The sequence below is a fragment of the Asterias amurensis genome, chromosome 5 (assembly GCF_032118995.1).
Source record: "Asterias amurensis chromosome 5, ASM3211899v1".
Taxonomy (NCBI): Eukaryota; Metazoa; Echinodermata; class Asteroidea; order Forcipulatida; family Asteriidae; genus Asterias; species Asterias amurensis.
The window spans coordinates 22,785,629-22,811,988 of NC_092652.1; the positions used below are offsets into that span (position 1 = coordinate 22,785,629).

At 39.6% G+C, this 26,360-nt stretch overlaps 1 protein-coding gene across 1 annotated transcript in view; it reads right to left on the minus strand.

Moving 5' to 3' along the window:
- LOC139936919 (unconventional myosin-Va-like) overlaps window positions 1–26,360 on the minus strand; it is a 98,688-nt gene that overhangs the window by 15,517 nt on the left and 56,811 nt on the right. The window contains 9 exon segments of the mRNA XM_071931745.1: window positions 2,136–2,213; window positions 3,529–3,649; window positions 12,651–12,752; window positions 16,421–16,600; window positions 18,444–18,607; window positions 19,770–19,946; window positions 20,474–20,745; window positions 21,101–21,194; window positions 26,301–26,321. Of these exon segments, the coding sequence (XP_071787846.1) occupies window positions 2,136–2,213; window positions 3,529–3,649; window positions 12,651–12,752; window positions 16,421–16,600; window positions 18,444–18,607; window positions 19,770–19,946; window positions 20,474–20,745; window positions 21,101–21,194; window positions 26,301–26,321 (1,209 nt within the window).

A 26,360-nucleotide genomic window follows, 5' to 3' on the forward strand; every position in this document is an offset into this window, starting at 1 on the left:
CATGAAACTTTCAAATTCATATTCACTTATAGTGCATACTCAGAAGTTCAACACTCGATACTCACAACAGACTACTCATAGTCAAATACATCCTCATTTTAAATACTCAAATACAGCATCTTGACATAAGAATGAACTCTTAATCGGTGACCTACAAACTTCAAACAACTAGCAGGTGCTGTGGCAAGTGACTCTGTTTTTCCAGTTTCCCAATCTACATGTAGACTTGATACTCATCAAAACGTATCACAGCTAAAAACTAAGTGCTATTATATAATGGAGACCAACCAGGACACTGAACAACTGTGTCCCCACAACTGAGGTTCCAGACAGTAGATTTCAGTTTGTTTTTTGCTGATGATAATCTATCCTAATGTAAGAAGCTCTACAAGATGATGACAAATGAACATACTCATGTACCTCGAAGAAACTTGAGCTCACATTTGCTCTGGATTACAAATTGAAAGAAATTGTTTCTCCCTCGTCTTCAATAATAAAATTTGATTTCCAATGAAACTGAAGGGGAAAAAAGAGACGGTGTTTCTAATTTTAACAGCTTCTGTTTTGTAAAACTAAAAGACCTACATGGGCAACTCCTGTAAGCTCACCCAGCTCAGTGCTGCAGTCACTCTGTGGACATTCCTTTGTTCTGTACACATAAGGAAATCCTACTCTTCAACACTCTTAAAACTACTGTGTGGGCATGTGTAAGTCCACATAGTGTTTCAAGTCCTACATTATGTGGACCTCCTGTGTTCTCAGGTCCACACTTCCTATATAACTTGAACTTATGTTTAAAACAAATTCCAACAGATTTTTTTCTTGAGTCTGATGAACGATAAACAAATCATAATTTCTGGTCAGTAAGTCTAAGTTGTGGTTTGCATCCGATTTAGGAACAGTTTTGAAGTCTAGGAATGAGTTCATGTAGCTGACTCACAATCACCAGACCTGCAATCAAGCCCAGGTGGAAACGGACCAGGGTCGCCTCAATGCCTTATTTGGCAGCTTAAAGGGTCTATGTAACTTTTGTAGCACAAAAAACACAATGTCCACAGATTTACACTAAACTTACACAGGTTGAAGATAATGATAGTAGAAAGATTCCCTGTAAATACTACGTGCTGAGGTGCTGTAGTTTTTTGGAAATGAGTAAAACAATGTCCTGAAAATACTTTTGTAAATGATTAAAATATTTTTCGTCTCATAAGACGAACATTATTTTCATGACATTGTTTTACTCATTTCTCAAAAACTACAGCACCTTAGTAAGTAAGATTTGAAGGGAAGCTTTCCACTATCATTATCTTCAAATACTGTAAGTTTAGTGTAAATCTATGGAAATTTTAAAAAAGTACCCAAATCCTTTAAGGTAGAAAATTGCTCTCCTGGAAATGGCCTACTTTTCTTACTTTACTTCAAGTCTTAAAGGCACTACAACTTTGGTAATTGTCAAAGACCCAGTAGTCTCACTTGGTGTATCTTAACATGTGCACAAAATAATAAACTGAAAATTTGAACTCAATTGGTCGTAGGAGTTGCGAGAGAATAATGGAAGAAAAAACACCCTTGTCGCACAAGTTGTGTGCTTACAGATGCTTGAATTCGAGACCTCAGCTTAAAATATTTTAGTGAGAAATTACTTCTTTGTCAAAGCAAGAGAGAGAGCCGTTCTCACATTGTTTTATACAACCAACAGCTCTCCATTGCTCATTTACAAGTAAGTTTTTTATGCTAACAATTATTTTGAGAATTACCAATAGTTTCCAGTGCTTTCAATTTTTGTTTTCTTATTTTTTTAAAGAGTCCAGTCATCCAAAAAGTCCAAGTTTTAGGAAAAATATTCAAACCTGTAAAAAATGTTGTTGGAAAAAGGGTAAATGTTTTGTTTCAAAAACACTGAGTGAACTATTGCATTATTAAATATATAAAAAAAAAAAAAAATCCTGCAGACAATAGAAATGAGATGGAATTTAGACACATGGATGAAACCGAAAGATAAAATAGTTTTTAAACAGAATGGGATACTTTTTGGGACACTAGACGGGCAGTAGACACACCAAGTAAATCCACTGTTTTCGGAAATGTGTTTCCAAAACAGTCTCTAAAATTAAAAGAGCGTTCACGATATTTACCAGGTTTTCATTAGTGAGTCTTGAGATTTCATGTTGCACCGTTTGGTTAATCCTGGCCTCTGGTGTCATCTTCAAGCTCTGGGGAAAGTTAAAAAAATGAAGAAATAAAATAAGCAGGAGTAGAGAGAGAGAGAGAGCAGTTAATAAATAAAAGGCAACAAAAAACGGATTACCGGTTAAAAACAGAGATGTCACATCACTGGGGCCGATTCCACAAAGAGCTAAAACTGCAAATCAATCGTAGTTGCTTGGTAAAGTGTGATGTCACCAAAAAAATCACTATTGTAATGCTGACAATTTGTATTACGATAGATTTTTTTCTTTGTAAAAATATCCAGGTAAACTAATTATGTTGGGATCGAGCCCTAGTTTCAGTACCCAGCAAAGCATGACCATCATTTCTAATGGGTACACCATAGAGCTATAATATCATTAATAGAGGTCAAATCTTTCGTAAACAGGAAGAAGTGACCGGAGGGGTGAAAGGGTCAGGGGGAAATGGTCAAGTGAGCATGTGTATACGTCATCAGCCCAATCCAGGGCCTTTGGTTCAGGGCCCAATCATAAAACTGTTAAGCAGAAAATACTGCATGACAATTCTTTGCTAAGCAAAAATTGATTCGAGCGCCGGCCACAACAATGCAGACTTAATGTAATTTGGGCTGGTAACCTGATTCTGCTAAAAGCAATACTATTCTATGCTTAGAAAGCTTTTGCGCTTACAGGCTTATTATGAAATTGGGCCCAGACCCTTGGAACCGAGTAAATCAAACCAGGAACTTCAATACTTGGCCCAAACTTCACGGTGCTTCTTATCGAGGCGTTCTGCGCTTACAGCCTGTGGAATCGCACGCTTCACATAGTGCCAAGAGGGCAGAATTCCTAGGTAAGCAGTGCCGTGAAACTGGGCCCTGGTGGAGTACAAACCTACAGCACCTGTTTCTATCCATACATTTACATTATGTGTAGCCAGAGATCCGTATAAGCAAAACCTCTTGGGAGTTAAAGGGGATATATAATCCGGGACTTTTTAAGAGAGTGGGATCTTAAATTTGATGTGTGTTAAATTTCTCGAGGAAGGAAAACTGGAAGGTCTGGAAAACCCTTGTGGCACAGCAGAGAACCAACGCACAGCTCAACTCACATATGGGCCCTGGCCGGGTATCGAACCAGGGTCACCTTGGTGAGAGGTGAGCGCTTTACGCACGAGCCAACCATGCAACCCACTATGGCTATCTTGTACGCACATCAGAGATAAAAGGAATTTACTCAACTGCAAAAACTACCAAAAGTCATGCACATTTTTTCCCAATTAATTTACAAACTTCTTAGGTCTGCTTAAACTGGAAAATGATCTTGACGCAAACAATTTTATTGTGTAACTAAGACAAACCTGTCCGATAATCTCCTGCTGCCGGTCATTATCCATCTTCAGTTGTTCTATCGTCTCCTTCAGTTCCTTTGTTTCTACCTCATGGTTCTTCTTCAGAGCTTGGACCTCCTTCTCTAAGATTCTGTTTTATGAAGAGAGTAAAAGAGAAGACAAAGAAACATCAAAACACCAACCTGCCGAAATGAAAGAAGTCGTGCTTTGAACAAAATGCTTGCTGGCGTGAGACAGTTGGCATGCATCACAGGCATACATGCAATGAACATTTTTGTGTAACCATTACCTTATACACAATGCGTTATACCAACCTCTAAGACTGAAATGGATATGCAAAGCAAATGGTTCTTGGCCCAAATTTTTAACCAATTTTAATTTGTTCAAATTTTGGCAACACACCCTCAAAATGCCAACATTATACTTTCTGCATTTTTGAGAAACACACAGGAACTGATTTGAGGTGCACTTAATTTATTTTTTAGCGAACAGTGAACACACATACAAAATTTGTTCAGATTCGTCTAAAAAAAGACTTGAAACAGTCAGAAGCGGATGCAAATTCATTCAAAATTTCATTTTGACCCCAAAAATTGCTGCAGATGAAATCATTTTTCAATGAACTTTTGACATCATCATCAATTATAAAAGTCACGATTGACATTTGAAGACTATCAGTGCAGAGATTTTCTGCTTTTGTTTAAATATTGATCTCACATACAGCCACAAAGAAATCAGAACTAACTTGTATCCCCACCCACCACCCTCTCAATCAAACCAAAATGATCTAACTATTCACACATGTTCATGAGGTGCCAGCAGTGCAGTGAAACAAAACCAATGAACACAATCTGAAGTAGTGAGTGCAATTGAGGCATATCTTAATAGAACCATGAAGGACACACTCAGTTGATGTTACCATATGATGTTACCATACTAAAATGTGTCACTAAACGTTTCCCCCGCACACAGTTTCCCCCCTGCATACACAAGCAGGCATACACAGCAAAGTAATTAGGGATCGAAACTGGATGTTGGTAAAATTAGTCCTAGTTCTGTCAGTCTTCTCACATGCTTTGTCACCCAGTGACACAGATTAACGACCTTGTGATGAGCACATGACTGACCCAATTTGATAACCATCTTGTGATCAGTTAGCTAGTTAAAGTATTAGCCAGTTATAAGTTACAAACAACAAAAACAAAACTACATGACCAATGGGATACTTTGGAACGCTAGGTGGCAGCAGACTTACCAGGTAAATTTCCATAGACCTTATCGCAAATACTTGGTATGCGCACAATAGGCGTGGAGTGAGGTGCATGATGGTTTAGCTAGCGATAAAGTTTGATCCCTAGCTAGATCAGCATGCACTTCATTCCACAGTTAGCGCTTGCGCAACAGGTTTTTGCGAAAAGGTCTACTGTTTATGTGTTCTGAGCATGCGCACATTGCCAAGAACCATGGATTTACCTAAAGTCCGTCGATATATCGAAAATACTCAAAAACTCAATATTTTTTTGAAATCGAAATCGCCGATGTCACTTTTATAATCATATCGTAATATCGGATTTTCGATATATCAAAAATTTCGATGTTTTGAAAATTTCGATGTTCCTAAATGATATCGAAATACCAAAAGAGTGTCCGATTATTTAAAAGAAATCTGTGTTTGAGTATTATAAAAGCCGTCGTCGTTATGTAGTTTCATCATTTTGAGTTGCTTGTTCTTTGTGTTTTCGCCACCAGCCGCCGGCCCGCCGCAGAAGTTCACGACCCCGCGGCGAGCGCATGGTAAAACCTCAAAAGAAACCGCCGCTGCTGCCCCAGCCTATCGGCTGTTTAAGATGCAACTTCCCATTGCATTGCGCATGTGATCAAAATCAATGCGTCTTCATCACAGCATTATTGACTTTGCAAAAATACCCCGCAAAAACTTCCCCGAATCAACAAGACAAAACAAAACAAGGAAGAAAACAATCTTACGTTATACAGTAAAATAATCTTTCTATCAATCCAAGGTGTCGTAATGGCGTCATTTTGGTCAAATAAAGCCTACACGTTGTGTTGTTTTCGGTAAACAAGCTAACATTTCCGAGGAACTATATTCGCAGACCAAGCTGTCGGCGGCTATTGCGTGCGTACCGGCGAAGACTATGCTGTTGTACGGTTTAAGCGTGCACACCAGCGTGTATGGTGATTGCAATTCGGGGGGAAAACCCGTTTGCCCAAGCATGCACAGACACGTGCAGTCTTTTGTCAAGGCGGTATCGCGTGATGCACTGCGTTATTTCGACAATAGAGGGCGTTCTAGCATTCAATGTTTCTTGCCTTTGTTATAGAATGCAAAGTAAAAAGACGACGAGCCTTTATTGGAGACTATGTGACTGCATGCTGCGTGCGTTGTATATTGTAATCGCGGAGTGGTAGGTCTGTGTTTTGCGGGACTTTCTAGTGATTTTTTGTTCGATGATTACCTCAACCATTTTCAACCGTAAAGGTAGTCCGCGCGCCCGTCGGACAACTTGATTGACACTTCTACGTCAATGCATCGGCAACTGACACCTTAATGTCGGCGAGTCACGCAACTCACAAAGGCTCTGTGTCATTTTGAGATGGCCAATCACGAATCGAGAATTGTGGTGGTGAGCGTTCACCAATTGGCCAAGCCAGCGGTAGCGGCGATCATACTTTGTTGTAAAACCAGAAACAATCGGGGCGGGACTACGCAATTTGAAATTGTTTGAACTACAAACAAGTTCGGGGGATCAGACAAAAACAGGTTGAAATGTAACCCTATTAAACTGTCAGTCTACGGTATATATATTTCTACCTCCATGAGTATATACCAAGTGCTGTTTTTAGGCTTCCATCTTGCGCGCTAGCCTTGCTCAAGGCAGTCTTATTCAGAATTATTCACTCCGAAAAAAGACCGCCGCTGTATAAAAACCCACCCGTATTCACTGTGCGTAAAACCCACCCGTATTCACTGTGCGTAACATCGCACGACACGATGCCCCGTACACTATCCGCATGCGGAGGCCGTCAGGCCGACAGCCTTGTAGGATCTGTGTTGAAGCCACTGACCTCATTACTATAATAAGCGAAGAGTTCCCACGGTCAGCTCATTACCATAATGCCCGCGAAAGACGAGACATGTTTACCTCACACACCACCACCACGGACGCATGATAGGGTCCAAAGGTCGTGATAAGGGAAGTGAGTGATTGGACGTCAAAATGAATAATTCATTTGCCTCACATCCTGTGTTGTCTGACGAACGATATACATATTCCTGAGCTGCATACTAGCATATCCTAGAGCCCCCCCAATTTCGTCCACTATTGGAATTTTTTCATTGGTGGGTCATTCGGTGTGATCGCACACACCATGCACAGGGTATACGGCGGGTGGGTTTACAGCTGCGTCTTTTCGGAGCGAATAATGCGACTGCCTTGAGCAAGGCTACTTGCGCGCGGGAAATACTCGATATATCGAGTATACCCGATATTAAATTTTCGATATATCGGTTATGGGAAAAAACCGACACCGACGGACGTTAGATTTACGTGGTAAGTCTGCTGCCACCTAGCGTTCAATAGTCTCCCGTTAGGTTAGTAACATTTAGTAATACCCAAAGATTATATAGCGCCGCAAGGCAAAAGATGCGGAACTCGGGCTGGAATGTGAAATCCCACTGGACGCCATTTCGGCAAGTAACTATTTTGATACAACAATAGACATGTGCAGATCAGTGCAGACAATGACCATTCCTATCAATGGGAAACAAAACATTCACTTGCTGAAATGGCGCCCATGCGTATTTCACGTTACAACAATAGATAAAGCTTCAGTTCCGCATCTTGCGCTCTATAATCGTTGGTAATACCTCAGCAAACAATTTCCCTTGTTTTTGTATGCAAAGCAAGATGCCACACGAAATGTAACAGTTGCTACACAAAAATCATCATCATTTGCTACTAAATAATCAGCAGTTGGTGTGCAAAAACCATACGAGTTCGGTATAAAATTATTATTCGCTGCAAACATTTCTGGACGAAATCGTTCCCTGATAGATACGGTTAGTTTCACCCTTCACAGGTTGGTGTTGACATTTTTATCCCAAAGATCCCTTTTTAGGTACTTGTTTTGGTGATTTGTGACCAGAAAGTTGTTTCTGACATTAGTCATTTTATGGAAAAGCAAAGTTCAGAGAGTTACCAGAAAAATGTCCGTTGGGAACATAAATTTTTTTGACGTGCATTTTCCTCAAAAACTTACATTCCCAAAATTCACAAGGTGAATTTTTTGTTCATAGAATGCACTTGAATCTCATTTAAAGGCAGTTCAAATAGTGGGCCGGGCTTAATGAATTAATTTATCATACATATTCATGAGATGAGACAGTTCACTTAGTGAGTTAGCCACTTGTATGGAAAATTAGTTTGCGATGGCACCATTGGTTAAAGCTTGTTAACTCTACAATATTAATGCCAATATGCAAAGCTTCCTACCACCAGTTAATTATAAGGAGTGAGTTGAATGATTCAGTTGGTGAAAAAAAGTTGTATATGAATGTTTATGAGTTAGAAAATATAATACAAATAATTATGAAATAATCTGAATATTCACAAGTAGTCAATAAAATATGAATATTCATAAGTTTGTCTATGTATTCTGAATATTCCTCAGTTAGTCAATGTTTAATCCAAACTGATCATAGAGTGTGCACTACACGTAGTCTTAATTGCTAAGCAAAGTGTGACGTCACAATACAACCGTAACCATGGTAATACTGACACCGCATCTTCAGATGAAATCTTAGCGCTTTGTGAAAATCGAGCTCAGGTTCTAGAGAAATGGTACTCTTAATCAATTTTACATGAAAATCTAACATGTAGTAAATCCGACCGGGCTTACACGGTTCCTTCTCAATATTCAAACCTCTGTCATTTTTTATATTGACATCAAATAGTAAGCCAAAAGGGAAACTGGCTGGGTCAAGTCTTAAATAATTCGAGGTTGAACAAGGACAAATAAACTAGAGCAAGATTTGAACCAACGACCTCCGGATTGAACTGAGCTGTCACCCCATTTCGTCAATATCTTGTCAAATTGATATTGAATAAGATCAAAACTGACAATGTGTTAATTGAAGACTACCGACAAGGAGAAATGTATACGGCAGGAAGAAGAGTGGAACAGACAAGGTTCTTGACAATGTCTTCGTATAATAACACAGGATGTATAGTGTATTTTTACATTTGGCACGGTCATTTCCAACAAACAAGCAGTTTTAAAAATGGAGGTTGGTTTTAAAAGAAGTTGAAGGAAATGTACAATATTTTTTTCAAAAATACTTCTAGGTTGTTTTCTTCAGGAACACAAAGTAATCACAAGTACTGTATGATGATTTTTATTTTTACTTTATTGTTTTTGTTATTGTTTTCAAACAAAAACCATCATTTGTTTTCCGATTATTTGCTTTCAAATAAAAGTAAAAAACCATTTTGGAAGACGCAGAATGCCACATACCAACACATATAGCCTACAGGTTTTAAGCATTGACACAAATACAGATGATTGATACTATTTTTTTTTTTTTTCAACCAAGTACATAAAACATCTCCTGTTTTCTTAAATTGTCCTTTAGTTTTCATAATTACACCCGTTCACAAGGCACAGAGGAGATTTTGCACACCCCAAACAAAGATAATATTTAAAAAATAGGGAGACTGCCAACGTTAAAGGCAGTGGACACTATTGGTAATTTTCAAAGACTAGCCTTCACAGTTGGTGTATCTCAACATATGCATAACATAACTAACCTGTGAAAATTTTAGCTCAATCGGTCATCGAAGTTGCGAGATAATAATGAAAGAAAAATAACCCTTGTCACATGAAGTTGTGTGCGTTCAGATGGTTGATTTCGAGACCTCAAGTTCTAAATCTGAGGTCTCGAAATCAAATTCGTGGAAAATTACTTCTTTCTCGAAAACTATGGCACTTCAGAGGGAGCCGTTTCTCACAATGTTTTATACCACCAACCTCTCCCAATTACTCGTTACCAAGACAGGTTTTATGCCAATAATTATTTGGAGTAATTACCAATAGTGTCCACTGCCTTTAAGGCTAGATAGCTCAGTTGGTAGAGTGCCTTCATGCTAAACCGGTGGTCACAGGCTGAAGTCCTGCTCTAGTCAATGTTTCCAAAAGTCGTTTTAAACAAATGACATAATAGGATATTGCATGCTGTCGTGTTTAATCATAATTAAAGAACCAAATGTTTCCTGCACCATTTGATTTGGAAAAAACAAAACCAATCTTGAAGTCCCTAAACCCTTTCAAAGACAAACTCTAGAATTTTAAAACAGATTCACAGAGAATAATGCAATGGCTCTCCATGCTATTCTGCCTCATGCTCCCCTGCCTCATGCTGCCCCAAAATCTTGAAAATGTTTTTAAATATAAAGTACAAGTACAATAATGGTAAAAACTGCATGAAAAGTGTTGCCTCTTTAGTCCTTTCTGTTTCGCATAAAGTCATGCAAACTGTTTGGTCAACCAGTAAACCAACTACCTGAATATTCATGACAGACTTTAACTACCCTAGGATACCAGTGATCATGTGTTACATGTGAGCCTATTAAGCAAGTCAGAGGGACCAGTCTCCCTCCAATGCAAATGACATGCTAATGACATGCAAAGTATTTCTTTGAAGGACCTAGTTTACTTTCTGAAAGTAATAAGGTTGTATATTGTAGGATGAGAGGCCGCTACCCAAATAGTGAAAAAAAAGGGACCGCAGTGAACGATTTCCCCTGTATAGCAGAGCAAAACACTACACAAAATGTTACATTTCGCAAGCTTCCCAATAGTTGTAAGAATCTTTTAACATTGAAGTATAAACAGTATATTAATAATCTTGGGTCCACGCTTGCTGATAATCCAAAGAGATGATAAAAAATGAATGAAAAGTGTTGTCTCTTTATTCCTTTCTGTGTCCTCGCATAAAGTCATGCAAACTGTATGGTCAACCAGCAAAACTTGATGAATCTGTTTCAAAATTCTAGAATTCTAGAAAATGTAGCAGTTGCTACTCAAAAAATCATCATTTGCTATTCAGTATTAGCATCCAGTGTGCATAAAATAAATGAGTTCAGTCTAAAAAAAAAAAAAAAAAATTGCTGGACAAAATCGTTCCCTTGCATGCCATACTACAAGTTTGATCATGGCAAACAAAATTCTGAGACTACAATGTGGGAAAAACGAGTACTGTAAAATTAAGAGCTTAATCTTCTACCCTCATGCTCAAGGTTATCTTCAAAATTGATATCCAAAATTGATATCCAAAGTTATCAGCTCGGAGTTAATATCAGGTGGGATAAATAGGGATGAGATTAATTGGGATTGGATTAACTAAGGATTAGGGAAGCTCACTGGGTTGGATTTGTTTCAGCATGGGGACTAAAATGGAAGAGGGGATAACAGCGGAAGGGAGATGAGATTAACTTGATCTGGATTGGCATAACTGAATCAGTGTGGATTAGTGTAGGATGATACAGTTTGTGTAATTAATTTTGCATTAGTGTGAATTTATTATAATGAAACCTTTGATGTGTGTATAGAAAGCACTTCACCTCAAAATTAAACAAGATGCAAATATTAGTGCAATTAATTAGTCATGTTGTGCTGAATGGCAGAGGCAATCGTGCATTGTTCACCCACCCGACATAATGAATGAAAAGGGATGGTTCAATGATTTTTGTTAAGAAGCAATTTTGATCCACCGTGTTAGAAATCTTTCCTAACACCTGAGATTTTTTGTGAATTGATTAGACAGTTGAGAAGGATAGGTACCAGATGGGTTAAACTCAAACTGAGCCCACTATGGCATTACCAACAAAGCCACCAATGCCCGCTGTGTGAGTTCTGTATGCCAATCGGTGAAGTTATGCAATATCTACTTTCAAGATGCAGAATATGAATTCTAAAATATGTTTTTTCTTCTTCTTCTTTTCCTTCTTTATACTACATGATTCAAGCAGTCTGTACGTGCAACGGAAAGGACACAATGTCAAAATGTCGGATATCCGCCATTTTCCAAGAGAGCGCCTCAATACTCGGTTTAGACAGATAGGTTTTGGTTCCGGTTGTCGCCGTCTTTAAAGGCATCTTTGGTTTTCGTTTTGGACAGCGCCAAACTATCAAATTTATCTACGCAGCCAAGTGGTTCACCAACCAATCGTACCAGGTGTTTTATAAAAATCATGCATGTATTTACGCATAACAAATATCAAAAACTATCATGATTTGCAATCAAAAACTTCATGATTTGCCCATAAAGATGGCTAATTTAACATCGTGGGATGTGTAGGATGTACCTTCTTTTGCAACATCACAGCTTTTTATCAATAAATTTATTTTGAGCATTTCATTTTGCCAACTGCTGGTTTTATCTACCGGTGGTTGGCAAAGAGCAAACGTCTTGTAAATCCACTGCAAGACCTTTTGAGGATGCTGGATGGCAGAAGACATGCAAGGAAAGTCCTTTGTTCTCAGAAAAAATCTACACTTGCTTAGAAAAACATCTTTCCAAAGAAGATGGCACTGCAGCTACTCAAAGGAAGCCCTTGAGTGCATGATGAAGTTTCTCAAGTCAGAGGCCCCTATTTCAAGAACACTTTGTATTCCGGGAGGCCCTTAATTTCTTGAACAGTTTCTGTTCCAAGAACATTATAGTCATGACTGAGGAATAAGTACGAGTCCTGCAGCCGATTTCACGAAACGCTAGGATTATCCTAACTCGAGTTAGGACGAATAACCCGTTCTCACTCAGGATGGGTTTAATGCTTCCTACGTATTTGGATACAGAACTGAAACCGTCCCAAGTCTTAAGATGAATTCTTAGTTAGGAAGAGTTTGGTGAAATCGACGGCTGCAAAAGAACCTTCAAACTATTTCAGAGATTTGAGGCGCTCCCTAAGACTAAAAATGTAACAAGAAAGACAAGAGTGGACTATAAACGGCAAACAGAGGAAAGAGAGACAGAGAGAGTGAGAGGAAGAGAAAACTAAACACACACAGCAGCAGACAAAGGGGAGGGGGATATGGGGGAAGGTGTTACTCACATTTTGCCCACCAGAAGGTCATTGTGATTTCCGGCCAAACTGCCGTACTTTGAGACAGTGTCGCGCAAACTAGTCTGGCTGGCTGAGAGGGCCGCAAACAGACTAAGAGCATTGGGGAAGGGGGGTAGGAAAAATATGTAACCAATCGCACCACAAAATACATTGGGGAATACATAAAAGGGAAAAATAACAACAAAAGTACTCAGGGGGATGAGGGTAATTTCAGACCTTGGTAGGGGGGAAGGGGTGGGGAAACTTGTAAAAGCTTATTGCTGGTTGGCATTAATGGTGTAACATCAGGGTTCAATCATCTGTTCATGGGTGCATTAGCTTCCCTGTGTCGACCCTGTGGTGCTCATTCGGGTGAGCCCCTGACAAGAGCTAATCGAACGATCACTCAACCTCTCGTGGTGACGTCATGCACCTCGGGCCAGCCCCAAGTGACCCGCTCCACAAGCAGGGCACCCGGGTGAGCCCCTGGAATGACATCAAAGCTATTCGAACGTACCGAGGGCAGACCGGGTCGACCCGGGGAAGCTAATGGAACGCACCCAATATATTGACAAGGAAAATACTAAGTAGTGTTTAGGGATGATTAAAATACCACATTCATCTTCCGATTATCTGTGAATTTTTAAAAGTTGTTTAAATAATTTATTGGGGAATTAATAGTATACATGTTTAAGTTATACAGTGTTAAAATGTGCATATAAATAGTATTTCATTAATGTTAATGATACACACAGTAAGTACATTATCTGATTGTATTTAGTGGACTGACAAATTTGATAATTCAAGGACTAAAGATTCAACGATCTGAACGTGTTTTAAGGGCTTTTGATGGGTTTGCAATTGAAGGGTTGTCGAATGGTGGTAAAAAACAACCAGTGCACCAAAACGAACCCAAAGTTAAAAGCAAACTAGTCTGGTTCCCTTTTTTGCTCTAACAAGCATCAACAACTACTATTGTTAAAGCAGACTGTGAATGTGAGCCTGACTACAACAGCATGATGGCACCATGCAGCACTCCACAGTGAGATGCTACCCAAGAGCTCTGAAGAAGCATTGCATCTTAAATGTGAAACTTACTGTGTTTTTGATGTAAAAAGTCAGCCTATCTAATGATGAAATGTAGCTACCGATTCTAAGAAGCATCAACTCTTCACTTAGATTTTGAAGGTGCATACTGTACAGAACTGTCTCATGTGAAAGAACCTTACAGACGTGTGTTAAACTGATAGGCAGTAAACTGGTTGACCATCATAGGCTTCTCGACCATCTTCGTCCCTCCCCAACGAACCCCAACAATCCCCACCTTCAAGAAAATTTGAAATCCCTAGAAACTAAATTGATTTGAATGGCTTTGGATACTTTAAACATTTGTTCGGTTTGTAAAATGATGCTCGTCCATAAGTTTGCTTCAATGAAATATTTTGAAGGTTATTTTTTTTTGGGTGGGTCAGGAAATGTAACTGGCTTTTTTCAAGAAAGCACTGAAAAGATATCTTTTTCCTTAGTTGCTTTCTGTAAATTCATTTTTGTTCATTTGTTGTATTACTTGCAATGCTTGGTTGTACATTGAATGCCGCTATATAAAAGTTCAGTGTATACGTATGTTCATGTGCGTACAGTAGTGACTAACAAACACATGTAGGTGCATTGAGTGTTGTGTGTGCGTGAGTGGCCTACCTGCTTGAAACGAGGTCTTCAACTCTTTAGAGACCAAATTCTGCATAATCATCACCATATTCACAGACATGGGTTTGTATAGGTGATTTGTGAAACAAATTTTATTGTAAAAGTTCCCGACAAAAAAAAAATTAAAAACAAAATTGTATTTTTTTTAGAAACTGATAATATGCTGACATGGGAAACATTGGAAAATGAACTTTTCTAAACCTTTTTTGGTGGAGTGCCAGTTTTTGCAGCCATTCTCGGCCGCTACGGGCATTTTTGGTAAAAGCAGTTTCCGGCCGCTATGTTCTCTAAAGGGTTAAACAAAGGGAGCCAAGCATTTTGAAAGACCGAGTGTGTCTGCAGTATGATTTGAGTACAAAATCAGTGAAAAAAAACACAGTGAAGATGTCGCTTTCAGACCAAACAGTGGGAGAACAAAGAGAAGTCCTTGATCAACCAGGTTGACATGATTGAGAGTATGTGTGTGCAAAGGAAAAAAAAAGTGCAAATCTTTCTGCTTTTTGAGGAAGGTACACAATTTCAGATATGTTCGGGGGGGGGGGGGGGCCTCAAAGTTGCCCTGTTTCGGGTACAGTCAAACTAATTCCATACTACTTAACATAAAATGCCCCAAATCTGACAGTAAATGAGCTGTTGCAAATTTGTTGAATAGTGATTGATCATTACAAAATGATGAAGCTCAAGATTTCAGCAGCACTACATGTACATGTGTTGAAGTGACACTTTTGCATGATAACGTAAATGGTATAGATGAGTGTAAAAGGTCTACATCTCCTCACCTTAATTTGTGAAATATTTTGATGAAAAAAATGAATAAAACCGCTCACAAAAACAACAGAAAACTATTATAAGCAGGGCAGGGCAGCAAATATTTTTTTAAAGTGTTGAAGGGAAACAGCTATATGTAAGTGCACACCACAACAACACAGCCAAAGCAACATACCCCAAAAGCAAAACATTTTAAGCCAAATGCCAACCATCCAAAGCTGACCCAGCAGTGCAAAAAAGAAAATCATTGACCCATCTCTCTTAATTTCTACTTTTGCCAATCTCTAGGATTGGGAAGGGGGACTAGTATAAAAAAAACCCAAAATATTCACCTTCTAGTAGAGGGTAAACGGGGTTGCCCAAAAGGGGGGGGGGGGGGCAGAATTGGCAAGTAACAACTACAAGCGAAAGAATTGGAGGGTCGGGTTTGTGGGGAGATTGGCCGAAGAAATATTTCCATTTTAACCCTTTCCATAAATTTTGTAAAGGCTATACATGTACCTTTTTCGTCTAGTTCTAAATGAATTAGTTTGTGACAAAAAAAGAAATCACAAACTTTTAGATGAGAGGGAAAGTTGTTTTCTTCAATTAGAATTGGACGGAAAATCAGGAAAACAAATTGTTGAAGCTTTGTCTATGACACCAAAAACGAAACTCTGGATCCAAACTTTGAATGGAAGGGTATTTAGCCTGGTCCCTGTTTGCAACAATAGGCAGGGGAACTACTATTGTCACCTAGTATACAGGGAACCAGACAAACATGGCAACCACACAATTATGGTCCACAGTTCTCTTAGAGAGGAACGACTACAAGTGGGTACAATCATGTGAGGCCATATCCTTATTGGCGGCTACGGCTACGACTATTGCTAAGGGTGTTGCTAAGGATATCCTATACTTCAACACTTGATGACTTGACTATCCAGCCATAGCCGTAGCTGCCAATTCAAACACGGCCTAAATCTCTTTCAGTAGGCGTATTTGCCAGTGCCAATTAAATTCATGTGGGAGTCACTCCTAAATCAAGGTAGTTGTTAGATTGTTCATACAGTATGGGTGTAGTGTTATCAGCTGCCAATTCTACTGACTGTTTGTGCTTACAATGTTGCTAGAAACTGTGACATCAATAAGCCTTTTTGAGATGTGATTGACACTATAGAAGTGCACTGTTTGGGTTTGAGTCTATACAGACAAATTTAACCCAAACCTAACAGAGTTATAGTATAGTGTAGTGTCCACCATACCTCGAGATGGCTTATTGTGTGACTTAACAGCTAATAGAAAAAGGAGATCTGAGTACTCACTGGTTTGTCATTCTGACTGATTTGTAGGCAACGTCTAAGTTACCGTCCTCCGCCAGCGATTCAATCTCCTCGTGGATGAGTTGCTCTTTGTCTTTGTTGATCCCGCTGTCGGGCGAGTCGGCGCCGCCGTTCATCTGGTTCTCAAACCTGCGTCGCTCATTGGCAAGCTCCGTCTTTAAACTGGAGTAACCATGACAACAACCAAAAAAAAGATACGCTGTTAGCTTTCTCTCTTGGGGTATTTCACATTTTAAATATTTTTTTTGTTGTTGCGCCTTTTTAAATTTAGTATTTTGACAAACAGCTTGTTTGTGTGTGATTGTTTTTTTCTTTCTTTAAAGACAAGAATACAGTACAGATGAAGCAAGGTTCACTGTAGAGTCATTGTCGAACCCATTACGTTCATAGGACAAACATGATTTTGTTTGTGTATGACCTAAAGCCGGCCTAAGGTCGACCTATGATTTTCTTGTGCCCGCAACAAATCGTAGGCAACGAGCAGACAAAATATGCTCAGGTCACAACAATTGCGCCTGCGATTGGTTCCCGACCGTCGGGATCACGTCATTCAAGTTGAAACTCTTGCGACTGTTAATTTTTTCGAGCTGGGACTGTTTCAGATTGTCTTCAAAATCATCGCAGTTACACTCAGGTCGTAAATAATCGCCGACTGAAAAGTCTAAGCTCATGCACAGTGTGATCCTGAAAAGTCAGTCGCTGACTGTGTTTTGTTGACGCAAGGTAGACCTGAGGCCGGCTTTAGATGCATAGAACCCTATCGTAGAGGTGGAGCACTTGATATGCCCACATATCAACAGCAACTCTCTGATGACCTGAGTATAGCTGGTATTTGAATAAACCAACCTTACCGAGCCACTTAACATATGCCGAACAATGGAAACAAACAATCAGCAAAATAAACAAAATGTAGCCACTGAGCAACGCTTATGCACTGTAAGCGCACAGACGTCACCATGATGATGAAGAACATGCATGACGTATTAGTGTTCAAGTTGAGTGATCCCAAAGTGTATATAAGAACAGGTTTGTAAAATAAAGTCGATGAAGTCTATCGCTCAGTTCGAGTATCTACTATCCGTCCATACTACATACAACAGTCGTAAAAAGTTCTCAAAGTGTTTTAGTGTCTTGCTCAAGGAAGTCCAGAGCCCTCAGAGGAATACTAGTTGAAAACCTGACCTCCTTCTCCGCAGCTCCATGTTGAATCACTCCACATTACAAAGATATTTCCTTAATACTACTGGAAACTTTGTTGCACTTTGTCCACTCGAGCCCAACTATATAACACAACATTTTATGACACACATTTGGTCGCAGTGACCGACACGAGTAAAGGCAGTTGGTGAACTCAGAGGAAGTACCTCGACTGGCTCCTAACCTGATCTTAAAGGCACTGAGCACTATTGGTAATTACTCAGAATAATTGTTAGCATAAAAACTTACTTGGTAGCGAGCAATGGTAAACTGTTGATGGTATAAAACATTGTGAGAAACGGCTCCCTCTGAAGTGACTCAATTTTTGAGAAAGAAGTAATTTCTCACTCAAATATTTAAAGACTTCAGGCCTGAATCCTTTTTTAGGCATCTGAAAGCACACACAAGTTTGTGTAACAAGGGTGTTTTTTCTTTCATTATTCTTTCCAACTTTGATGACCAATTGAGTCCAAATTCCCACAGGTTTGTAAGTATATGCATATGTCGGAATACACCAAGTGAGAATACTGGTTTTTGACAATTACCAAAGGTGTACAGTGCCATTAACACAAACTATATATTTATATATAAATGTACCTTTACATGTACAGCAGAAATGCTTCACATCATATCCACTTCGCTGCTGGCGAAGCTTCCACACATAGCACACTGTAAAATCCCTCCCCGTCATTCCCCCCCCCCATAAAAAAAAAAACCCACAACAAAAAAACCTTGTGTCTTCTCAATCAACGATCCGGTCTAAATTTAACAATCCTACTCCCGGATGTGAGCATTAATGCAGACTCACCTAACGATCTCCTGCCGATGTTTGTGGTTTTCCTCACTCAGTACAGACACTTGCTTAGTAAGCACGTTAGGGATTTCATCTTCGGCAGAGTTACTGACCACGGCCTTGTGCAGCGTGGTCAGATCTTCCTTCAGCTTTGTGTTTTCCTCTTTGTAGGCTTGTAGCTATGGGAGACACAACGGAGGGAAGTTAATTAATATATCATTTCACCGGGCAGGCTTATGAAGAACTATCAAGGTCATGAAAACAAGGAGGGTCCAAATTTATCAGGGGTCCAATTTCATGGAGCTGCTTATGCACAAAGAGTAGCTAAGCACAATTAAACTATGCTTACCAGAATAGGTCATCAGCCAAATTACCATGTCACATGTAGAAAATGTTCAAGCATTATTTTCTGCTTAAGCAGCTCTGTGAAATTGGGCCCAGGTGTCTAGAGCACAAAATAACTAAGTGAAACAAGTTTATACCAAACAGAATAAGGTTACCAGCCAAAAACACCATGTCACATGTACCATTTCTGACTGGTATCCTGCTATATTTTGCTAAGCATAAAATTTGTAAGCAAAATTGTCTGCTTAAACAGCTCTATGAATTTGGGCCGCATATCATTCTTAAGTGACTACTGGGCATATGCTAAAATAATGACATCAATATTAAAGATGTAGCTTCCACTTGTCTCTAAAACTGTATTGGATACAGTTACAGAGTTCAAGGGATTAAGGGTGACACCAAATATATGTTAGGAAGTAGGAAGTATGATTCCGATCTGGACTCAATTACATGTACAGAAAACTCTTTACTAGTTAGTCTACCAGAATGTTATTGAGCCTTTTGCTTTGCTTACAGTCAGAAGCAGGTTGTGGAATAGAAAACTATGCTGGAAAATCAGCTGGGCCCAATTTCATGGCTCTGCTTACCGTAAGCAAAGAATCAGTGCTTACAGAAGCAGGGAATTTTTGTTTGAAAACCTCCCTACTCCACAATACTAGGCTTTCCTCGATAACACTGCTAGCACAGAAATTCGGCACTATCACAATAAGCAGAGAATGGTGACCGTAAGCTCAAAAAACAATGGTAAGCAGAGCCATGAAATAGGGCCCTGGGCCTTAGAGCTGATTAAGCACAAAAAATAGCTAAGCATAACAAAATTATGCTAACCAGAATACGGTTACCAGCTAAACTACAATGTTGCATGTACAACTTGTGACTGGTATACTGCTCATTTAAGCTTAGCAGACAATTGTTAAGCAGTATTTTCTGCTTAAGCAGCTCTATGAAATACGGCCCCGACAATTACAGACGCTACAACTGCCCATAAAGACCTACCTGAGCGGTTGCAGTACCAAGGTCTCCTTCCATCGTGTTCCTGTGGGTCAGGGTATCAGACTCCTTCTTCTCCATCTTCGTCTCAAACTGTTTACGTTCCTTCTCAAGATCCCTGACCCTCTGCTGGAGCTTCAGGAACACCGTCATGTCCATGCTCGCCTTCTCCTGACCCTGCTCCTAAACCAAGCAAAAAATTTCTTCCTGCGTAAATTAGAGGTGAGAGCCATCGCTGACGAAAAACCTATGAAACTAGAATCCAAATTTCAGGAGGTATGTTGAAATGATAACCCATGGATTTATAGTTTTTGAAAAACCCTCTTTTACTAGATCCAGTATACTCGGCACTAGAAAAAATCACAACTTGAAGTAACAGGGTTCTTTCCACAACTGTGGGGCATTACCGCCACTAATCTTTTAATGATGGGCCGAAGCACGCTGAATTGAAACGAGGTCTTTCAAATGTTTACTTCTGGTTGCTTATCTTGGTTTGCAAAGTCTCACTGTGCAACCAGGCGCTTTCGATATGGTTTTCTCTCGATTAATTGCGTAAATTTTTTATTGTTGATTGTGTGTATCGGCCAAAGTATTTGGCATGCAATTCACGCGTATTTGCATGCAACACACGCGTATCGGCCCAATACACTAGCTAGTAAATGAAGAGAACCCTGGGATAAGACGAGAAGGGGGGGGGGTGTAACAATTACCTGAATGTCATTCTCCACACTCTCCACATCTTCAACCTGGTTCGTCGACAGCGTCCCATAACCAGACTCCCCGCCCTCGCTGCTGTCCGTCCTCACATGGTGGACGTACTGCTGCGGTGGGTGCTGAGCGGCCTCTAGGTCCTCCTTCAGGTTCTCACAGCGTTGCTCAAGGCGATTGTAGTCTTGGAGAAGCTTCTGATGCCGGGCCTTCTCCTCGGCTAGCTCCTTGAGGAGTTCCTCCCGGGTGGCTTCTACCTCTTGCTTCAGTCTCTCTGAATTGGAAGATGTAACGGAAGATGACAATTAAGACTCTTCAATAAGCCATTAGTGTGTTAGATTTTAATACTGTCGGGTACTGATTTTAATACTGTCGGGTACAATGACTTGATCACAAGGTACCACTTAAATTTGAAATTTCTCAGACTATTGAGACTGTTGCTATGTCACATGATTAGGGGCAAGCTTTTGCATAGTTACGTAAGAGACAGTGAATACCTTACACAATTCAGAATGGGTGTAAAGCACAATTGTACCAGGGTTGCTTATCTGGCTTGCCCCGAACCATTTAACATAGCAACTGTCTCTATAGTCTGAGGAATTCAAATGTCGAATTCAAATTCAACTTACCTTCTGCCTTTTCTTCAAATTCCTTGAAGGCGTTTTCCTTCTCAAGCAGATCCTGTCTCAACTTGTCACTCTCTGCTTCATGCTTTTCTTTCTCCTGTTAAAACAAAAACAAAGTTTAGAATCAAAGTAACAAAACAACTTGTAAAAAAAAGGTTTTACTATTGTATTTGATTAAACACACGCACACACGAAAGTCTATCATGCCATGATACAAATGAGTGGATGTACATGTATCAAACCATTGTGGCTCTGCTGTAGCGAGCAGCATGTGGTCAAACTTTACAGCGACTCGCTTTGTGTGTGCAGCATATAAAACCCTTTTTTTGCTAGCTTGTATTCATGTAGCTTGGCGTGAATAGTAAGAGGTAAACAATCTTTGAGAAGAGCCGTCACACAAGAAATTCCCCCAAATTTGGGTATGGGGGGGGGGGGGGGCGGGGGGCAGAGTAAACAGAAAAATTGACAGTTAAAGCAGAAAGAAACACTTTAAAGTCTGGTGGTGCTCTTCTAATAACTTCATTTAACTCAGTAAGTAATTTGTAAATGTCTTGTCTTGTTTACTTGCCTAGTCACATGTTACCGCTCCAATTTGAACTCATCAGACTATACTATACATGTATGTACATGTATGTCACATGATTTGTATTTATTTCTTTTTATAAAACAAAACAAGTTCAGTCAAGGGGGGGGGGGTGAGGGCACATGGTCCTGAGCAGGAGGGGGTGGGGTTCCAATGCTGCCGATCAAGGGGGGAGGAGGCAAGGAAGGGGAAGTAGAAGTGAGCAGTCAACAGGATGGTACATGTACATGTGTAGCTCATGATTTCCTTGGACCTTGCTTAGACTAATAAAGCCACAACGACCGAGCAGAAGGAAGCATCTTGTAATAAGGGAAACCAAAACAAGTTGTTTTTTAGAGTGGATGCCACTAGATAGTTTCAACTTTCTTTTCCAAAGAAGCGACAAACACCAAGTTTATGTATTTCTCAAACCCATACAAAACCAAATTGTGCATGCGATGTTGATGGACGAAAATGCACACATGCTTTAATATACCAAGTAAAAAAATAATAAAAAATATGAATGTCAGTTAAGTATTAGCCAAAATTATAAGAATGGGCAGGCCAGGAAAAATAATTTGTAAATGCCATGACTTAAAACAAAATTGTTACGGTTTACTGGCTATAAGGTGTTTGGGGCATAATGGTTCCATTAGTCTGATGTTATATTAATATAAAAAAAAACAATGACTAAAATAATTGACAGCTCACATGAACTGCTTAAGCAGAGAATTATGCTTAACAACATTCTGCTGCTAAGCAAACACAGGCTTTTGGTGTTCGGCGGGCCTGGTGCCGACACCCCGCGACCCAAACAAAGATTACGGGTGGAACCTCCGTGGTGACAACGTCTAAACAGATTATTATTGCTCTTGTGTATAAATAATAGTTATTGTGTTGTAAATAGGGAGATTTGTAAATAAATGTAAATATTTTCATTCGTAAATGAATTTATGGATATTGCGTGTGATTGACCCTCTCCTGTGTGTATGATAAAGAAAACTACCGAAGGTTATGTCTCGTTTTGGCCAAACTCCAATTCCGGGATGTGACAGTGATGTAAGTCTCAGATTTTACGAGTGATATTGTATTTTAGCTAGTAACCTTATTCTAGTAAGCACGGTAAGCATAATTGTTGTTATGCTTAGCTACTTTTTGGTGCTTAAGCAGCTCAAGGCCCCGTCCTTCTACAATGATATCATCACACCACATCCTCCATTGCGATGGAAGGATCAAGTCCAAGAAGATGTCCAAAGTCCACTTCCTGAGGAAGCAACTAGCGACAAACAGACTGGAATGAAGACGGTTATCCAAGAAGGAGGTCGAGGGACACACAACTTGTCCTAAGCAGATAAGTACTCAAGCCAAGTCATGTGAACATTTCACAGGGTATGTGTAGTCCGTTTCTACATTGCTTTGATACAAATTTTCCCGCCATGACCAATCCTGCACACTAAGTCTAAACATGGAAAAATTTGATAAACCCTTTATCCTTACTATCCTTTATAATCATCAGGATCAAACAGAATAAAAAAATAATCACATCTGTAATGCTTACTCCAAAATGCACAAAAGCCTTCTTAGAAAGTACTAATTGTTCAAGTATGACTCCACTCCACACCCCGCCCCATCTCTCTCTTTTACCCCCATGAGTATTCCCCCAGCTGTTCTTCATCCACAGTCACATTAAAATGAGTCGTCATCAACTCCAGATGAAAGAAAAAAGAAAATGATTCATTCCGTCATGGTTTCCAATTTTCCATCTCCATATTCTTTTTTGGTCTTAAATGACAATGACTCGAGTTGCAGACAGGGATTGCATTTGTACATTGTGTCGATGATAAGACGTCTAGATGTGACCTTGCCAGGGACCAGGATAAGAAACTTTCACCACAAGCATCTGGGGTGGCGCTGTCTTGACAGTTACTACTCCCATGATGATTCAACACAAAATATAAAAATAGACATCAATCCACTTTCTGATAGTTTTTGTTCTCCTTTTTCAAAAAAAGATTTCCAAAAGGATTTTTTCTTTTTCTTTTCTGAAGTCTCCCTCATCAACTTATAGGAGAGTATCATGACTACCCTGCTCAGCTTTATTAAATAAAAACCTGCCTCTTACTTCTGTCTATTGCGAAGTTAATATTACCGCGTCAACGATGTGGTCTAAGCAATTGTAGCTAACTTCCAAGTTCTGCTAGGGTTTGGATTGACAGGAAGGTTGAAATCAGACCTGGAATCAGCATAGAAGCCACGTAGGCCATACTGTTGCCCATGGACTTTAGCTTGGCGCCCCTTCAAAAAGTTGCCTAGGACTTGAGTGTCATGGCCGAGTGGTTATCGAATTCAAGTTCTGGTGCTAATTCACCGGAGTGTGGATTCAGATCCCGGTCGTGACACTTGTGTCCTTGAGCAAGACACTTTACTATAATTGCTTCTCTTCACCAAGGGGTATAAATGGGAACCTGCGAGGGTACATATGTAGATGTTGATATTGTGAATGAAAAAACCTTTGGAGCGATACAAACTGTTGCCCAGTTGTATACTCCCAAGGGAGCTGAGAAACATTAATAAAGGTACGTTATTGGCCCTATGACCAGGGAACTAATGTAAAGCGCATTGATACGGTTGTTGTGAAATTCGCTATATACATTAAGAATTGGTTATTATTATTATTATCAAAAAATTTTCTGACAGAAGTGCCCTTTGCCAAAACCGAAATAGCCGTGCCCTCTTAAAAATGAAAACCCACATCAGTGATTTGATCTCACAATTTTATCAACAAAGTCCTTCCCAGTCCAAATAAAAACCAACTTTTGTTTTTCCTCTGCCAAATCATCCCGGCCAATTTCAGCTGCCTGTTGATAACATGCATAGAGAACATCCGATTCCAATCTCGGCCCTAACACCAAGCAACCTTCCACGCCTCTTTACTTTAGCAATCTATTTTGGGACTTAATTTTCATTGAAGGGCAGTGATGTCCAAACCATTTCTCCTGTAAAAGTCCAGACCTACTTAAAGGTATATAGGTGAGGTTTTGTGGTAGTACCATTTGTAAATCTTTTTTGACCAGCGTTGGTTCTGAACCGTTGGTTTTCTCAACTAATATCACTAAAAAAAAGATACACTATTCACAGACAGAAAATGGTGTGTACTTTGAAAACTTTGGGATGGAAAAGAGTTAATTCTTAAAAAAAAAAAAAAAAAAAAAAAAGGAAAAGAAAAAGAAAAAAAAAAAAATCAAGGGGAAATGTTTCTTTAGGGGCCTGTGATATCTCTGAAAATGACAGGTTAATCAAACATCGTCGATCAATTAGGAGACAAACATGTAGCACCTCCTCAGTGATTAATGTCCAGCAAAATCATTTGAGTGTCTTTTAGTCTCTGTCTGTCCCAGACCAATCCCATCCCCCTCCCCCAGGGAGTTACAGGGGGGTTACGTCCGATTACTGACACACACTGAGTCAGAAATAGATGGTCCACTACCACATGTACCTATCCAAACTGCCTGAACATCCCAATTAAAGCCTACTTCACCGGAAGAGTGAAAAGCACGGAAAGTTTCATGAATCGCAAATGGAAATCAGAGAGTGCACTGATTGTTTGTGTCACAGAATGTTTCTTGTTTGCTACCGCCTGAACAACGTGTATGAGCAGGTCCCAATTTCATGAAGCTTGTCAGCATAAAATCTTGCTAAGCACAGAAAACTCTTGCTTTGCAAAAGTCAATTACCAGCCAAAATACTGTACATATACCATTGCTGTGACTGGTACCCCACTCGTTTCTTGCTAAGCAAAGGAATTTGCTAAGCAGATTTTTTTTCTAAACAGCTTTATGAAATTGGGCCCTGGGCTTTACTCTCAATCAACCCATATACATTAGCAACAAACCAAAGAGCAAAGTCAGAGACTGAAAGTGTGCATTTTTTCCCGGAAGAAAGAGGTTGGAGGACTGAAGAAGGATGAAGAAAAACCCTTGTGCAACAGGAGAAAACCAACACACAGCTCTACTCACATATGGCCCTTGTCGGGACTAGAACCAGGGAAATAGTGGTGAGAGGGGAGAGCTTATTGCACAAGCCACACCCAAGATCATGTTAAGATTATGATAGGCTTTCCCAAAAAGGCCAACATTGTAAAGTGCTAGAGACCAGTGAACCTTTTTACGAGTAATACTACATGTACATTATACGACAATGTGTAGCCCTCAAAATTTATATAAAGACCACTTTCAAACCAATAACAAGTAGAAGTAAAAACACTGTGGTAAATCTCTACAAAGTGGAATCAGCTATATGAAAGCTGTGCAATCATTCAAGTAAACCTTGCAATGCGCTGGCATATTCATAAAATAACTAGTTCTTATATAGCGCATTTTACAACATCAACGCCCTTTACATATTGATTTAAAAAACCTTAAAAAGCCGATCCGCCTTTTTTGATAAAAGGCAAGCTGCATGTTTTTTTTTTGCCATTTCTCTGGTGAACTTTTAAGAACCCATTCAAGCTGTCACTGCATACAAAGTAAAAGGTTCAGTGATGCAAATGGAGGAGCAATGATGGTTATTTTTTTGTTTTGTTTTTGTTGGTGGGGGAGGTGTGTTGCTCAAACGTGCAGGGTGGATGATTGGTATATTTACCTTCAGGAATTGTTTCGCTACCTGGTAGGGGAGGGTGGGAAGGAATTCACATGAACAGAG